The sequence below is a fragment of the Carlito syrichta genome, unplaced genomic scaffold (genome assembly GCF_000164805.1).
Source record: "Carlito syrichta isolate Samal-C Ts95f unplaced genomic scaffold, Tarsius_syrichta-2.0.1 Scaffold289075, whole genome shotgun sequence".
NCBI lineage: Eukaryota > Metazoa > Chordata > Mammalia > Primates > Tarsiidae > Carlito > Carlito syrichta.
In genome coordinates, this window is record NW_007233171.1 from 214259 (window position 1) to 218856 (window position 4598).

At 55.9% G+C, this 4598-nt stretch overlaps 1 protein-coding gene across 3 annotated transcripts in view; it reads right to left on the reverse strand.

Moving 5' to 3' along the window:
- Positions 1-1934, reverse strand: part of SLC12A3 (solute carrier family 12 member 3) — a 37759-nt gene extending 35825 nt beyond the window's left edge. For 2 of the 3 annotated variants that reach the window (XM_008054113.2, XM_008054111.2), the window contains exons 1-2: positions 1622-1934; positions 524-670 (exon numbers count right to left, since the gene is read on the reverse strand). In XM_008054113.2, coding sequence (XP_008052304.1) covers positions 524-670; positions 1622-1903 — 429 coding nt within the window. In that variant the 5' untranslated portion in view covers positions 1904-1934. The remainder of the gene's footprint in view (positions 1-523; positions 671-1621) is intronic. The other variant, XM_008054112.2, reaches the window with a different exon arrangement.
- Between the last annotated feature and the right edge of the window lie 2664 nt (positions 1935-4598).

Below are 4598 nucleotides of genomic sequence, written 5' to 3' on the forward strand. Positions count from 1 at the left end.
GCGGGATTACAGGCTAAGCCACCGAGCACGGCTCTTTTTTTTTTTTTTTGAGTTGGCATCTCACTCTGTCGCCTAGCCTGGAGTGCAGTGGCACGCTCACGGCCACCGCAGCCTTGACCTGCTGGGCTCCGGCGATCCTTCCACCTCAGCCTTCCGAGTAGCTGGAACTACAGGTGCACGCTACCATTCCTGGCTAATTTTTGATTTGTTGTAGAGACACGGTCTAACCAAGTTGCCCGGGTGGGTCTAGAACCGGCGGACTCAGGCAATACACTCGCCTTGGCCTCCCAAAGTGCTGGGATTACAGGCTGAGCCTTCTAATAACTCCCTGGCAGGCAATGATCCAATGACTTCACATCTACTAACACATTTAATCCACTGTGCAGATGGGGACATTGAGGACCGGGCTGGACCCTGGGTCTCTTCTAGCCACCAGGGCCCGAGAGTCAGAACTGAGTCTGGACGGAGCTCTGCGTCCTCACCCCCACTTCTGGACATCAAGCACCCTCTACACCCCACTTACCATCACTCCCTTGACCCAGCCAAAGCGCACGGGCTCCCCTGGGTTCTTCTCGCTGCTGGCGCCTGCCTCGTCCTCCACTAGCCCGTCAGTCATCTCATGGCTAGGCCGGCTGTCAAAGGCCAGGGCGTGCAGGTGTCTGCCTTCCTGCTGGGAGCCCAGAAACCACGAGTCAGGCAGGCCCAGGTGCTATGACAGGGCCTCTGCATCCGGCCCTGGGGCCTGCTCAGTACATGTCGAGCCACTTGAGGGACTTTTAAAATGCTCCCCAGATGGCAACAGGGATGCCATGGGAGGAAGGGAGCCCTGGACACTCCCGTGAATAAGGCCTCCTCCCCCTGGGAGGATCGTGGCCTTGGAACTGATCCAGCAGTTGCACAGCCTTAGAAAGGGGGCAGGGTAACTGTCACCCTGGGGAGGTGAAACAGCTTGCCCAAGACCCCACAGTAGGTCCCAGCCAGGCTGGGATGGAACCTCTACCTCTGGAGATGTTGGGAAGTCTCCTGGTTTGCGCCCAAGTGACTGAAGCTCTAGGACTTTCTTCCCAGCCCCTCGTCTTGGCAACCCTGTCTGAAGCAAATGCCAATGTCTGGCCCATGGGGGCCAAAGTGGGGTTTGCCCTGGGAGGGGGAAGAGTTCTCTGAATTGAGCAAATCTTAGCCCCTGAATTCAGAATGATTCTGCCCAATTGTCAGATGGGAAAAGTGAGGCCTGATAGGGGCCATGACAATTCAGCTCCCAGCCCTCCACGCTTGACCCAGCACTGCCCCCTGAGGTGGACCTTCCCTGCCCCTCCTTTCCCTGTCTCTTTCAGGTGTACGTAACCTCAGTTTGCATGCTTCCACTGACTGGAAGCTCACTACCTCTCTAGGCCACCGGCTCGACCTTTGAGTTGCCAGTGACTGGGCAATAAACATTCCAACATGTGCCCTGAGCTTGACAGTTCCCACTCCCACTATTTCACTGGGGCCTCTCAACCCATGAGGAAGATGCTCATCTGTCCCCATGGCATAGATGACAGAACTGAGGTTCAGAGAGGTTAGGCCACTGGGTCAGGGTCACACAGCAGGGAAGCAGCCAGTCTTCCGAGACAACGCTTACCTTGAGGAAGGAGTGCAGATCAGCCAGCGTGGGCCGGACCTTCCGGGGCTCTCCGGGCAGGGTACTGTTGGCATAGTGCTCATAGGCGGGCACCACATCGATGGTGTTGTAGCCAAAAGTACGCATGTAGATGGTGCTGCCGTGGGTCAGGTGGCTAGGGTGGCTGCTGTCATAGGCCGCTGGTGGTGGGGGCTCATCGCCACCCAGCAGCGTGCTGATGGTGAAGCGCCCACTGCACAGAGCAGGGTCCCCGGGCATCTCTGATGCAGGCAGTTCTGCCATGGTGGCTCAGGGTGACAAGGGAGGGGGCCAGGGTCGGCAAGGACACATGAGGTGGTTTTATAGGCTGTGCCTGCACAGGGGGGAGGCAGGGAGGCTGGTTCAAACCGCCCTTGGCTGGAGCGCAGGGTCCCCAGACAGGACGGGAGGCGGAGCATGTGCCCACTGCCGTCCGCCCACTGTGTGATCGCTGAGATAGGGGACCCCGTGGATCCGGGGGGTTGGGCTGGCCCAAAGCCAGGCACGCCGAGTCCTGGAGTGACTCTTCTGAGTCTGGGCGCAGCAGAGATCACCAGCCAGGACCCAGGAAGGAGCAATCAGCAGAGAGGAACCTGAGAGACCCTATGTGGCACCCTAGAGATGGCCTGGTGGCCTGAGAACTTACTCTGGGTGTGACCCTGTGCAAGTTCAAAAAGCTCAAATTAGTACAGGATCTTTAAAAAATTTTTTTAGTATTTTTGAATAGATGAATTGCTTGACTTTTATTGTGGTGGGAGAGTTAGAGTCTTGTTCTGTCACCCAGGGTGGAAGGCAGTGGCATGATCATGGGCCACCACAGCCTCGACCTCCTGGGATCAGACAATCCTTCTGCCTCAGCCTCTTGAGTAGCTGGGACTACAGGTACCACCACTGTGCCCAATTAATTTTTTGATTTTTGTAGAGACGAAGTCTCGCTATGTGGCCTAGGTTGGGGCATGACGTTTAAAAAGATGTACACACATTATGTATAAAGTTAGTCTCTCCAGCTCCATCTTCTCCCAATGTTTTCTGTGTCTTCCAGAGACATCTCCATTTATTATTGAGGGGACCCCCCAAAAATCGGAATTTCTTTTGGACAGTAGGCCCTTGGTAGTACACTCGGAATTTGTTCCTCTGGATCAGTCAACCAAAGTTCTTATCTGGAAGTTTTAAGAAGGCTATGTCCTGATTTGTGGCAAACAGGTGACCTGCCCACACTGCACTGAGTGTTCAGCAGTTTTTGACCAAAATTGGCAGGACCCCTGTGCCCCCACCCTCCCTATTCACCAGATCTCACCCTGAGGGATTTTTTTTGTCTGTTTCCCTGGCTGAAAAAAGTTCTCAATGGGGAAACATTTTGCTGATGTGGAGGAGTGAAACAAAAAGAGCCGAAGCACTAAAAAGCATTAAAATGGACAAGTTCAAAAACTGTTTTGGGCAGTGGAAAAAGCATCTTGATGTGTGTTTGAACCAGAGAGTATGTTGAAGGTAACTGGAGTTTAAACATGCAAGAACAAATACACAATTTTTTATAAATAAGTTCCGGCTTTTTGGGGTCCCTCTTTGTACACCATTATCTATCTATAAGCAGTCCCAGATTAGAGATCAGCAGGTCCGAGGTGTGATCCGTGTTGGCCAATGGGTTGACATCCCCAGGGACACCCAGGCATCACCACCCACCATGGGCCACATTTCCCAGGACCCTGACTGCAGGGCCACTGGGTTTTAGGGGAGCTAGCACCTCTCCCTCCCCTGGAGCCATCCCAGATGACTCGCCCTAGCTCCCACGGGCACAGGCCCCATCCCAGCACTGGGCCAGGTTGGGATCAGTTTTGCCAGCACCCTGAGGCCCGCGCACAGCCTTGAGTGCACAGTGGCGATGGGAGCAGAGTTCTGGTTGCCAGGGACCCTTGAGCCAGTGCAGGGGCAATGGTTGAGATTTGAGTTGAAGGAGGATCAAAGGGGTGAGTTAGTTTGTGGGTGGACATTTGGTGTGATGCCAGAAATAAAGGGCACACTCCCCCAGCTTTTGCGAGGGTTCTCGATGTCAGCCCCTGTGACAGTGGCCTCCCCCACGGTCACCTTGCCCCCGCGGTCACCTTGTCCCTGAGGAGCCAGCATCCAGTGACTGACGGATGTGGGCATCAAGGCCTGGTGCCCTGCCGAAGGAACCCCACGCCAGAGCTCTCCAGGGTCCGTGGGGGCTTTGAGTCTACACCACAGCCCACTTCTTTTCTTTTTTTTTGAGTTGGAGTCTCACTGGGTCGCCCAGACTGGAGTGCCGCGGCCGCTCCCGGCCACCGCAGCCTCGACCCGTTGGGCTCCGGCGATCCTTCCGCCTCAGCCTTCCGAGTAGCTGGAATTACAGGCACACGCCCCCACGCCCGGCTGATTTTTTGATTTATCATAGAGATGAGGTCTCGCTGCCCAGGCGGGTCTCGAACCCGCGGGCTCAGGCAATCCACTCACCTCAGCCTCCCAAAGGCGCGGGATGACAGGCTGAGCCACCGAGCCCGGCTCACAGGCCACTTCTCATCCTGCTCGGTCTTGCCTCCTTCCCTTCCCAGAGGTCCAACCCCAAGAGGCTCCCTGTCAAATGCCCTGTCCCTCAGCTCTCGCTCAGCATTGGCGACCCAGGTGTGCTGTGGCCTAGCAGCTCACGAGAAGATCACCAATCTCTTTGTCCCCTCTGCTGTTTCCACCTTGCAGCCATTCACCCAACAAACATTTACTGACCACCCCCCCTACACACCATGCCATGAGTGGTGGTAGGAGACAGGGACCCAGACAGCAGGCATCAAGCCTGCGCTCACAGTGCAGCTGAGTCAGTGTAGGATGTGGAAGCAGATCAGCCCAGCTGTGCGTGAGGGCAGCAATGGGAGAGATGTCCCTGGAGGAGGGTCACGGTGGGGTTTAGCAGAGAAGGCTTCGTGGAGGAGGGGACCCCGACCTAAGTCTT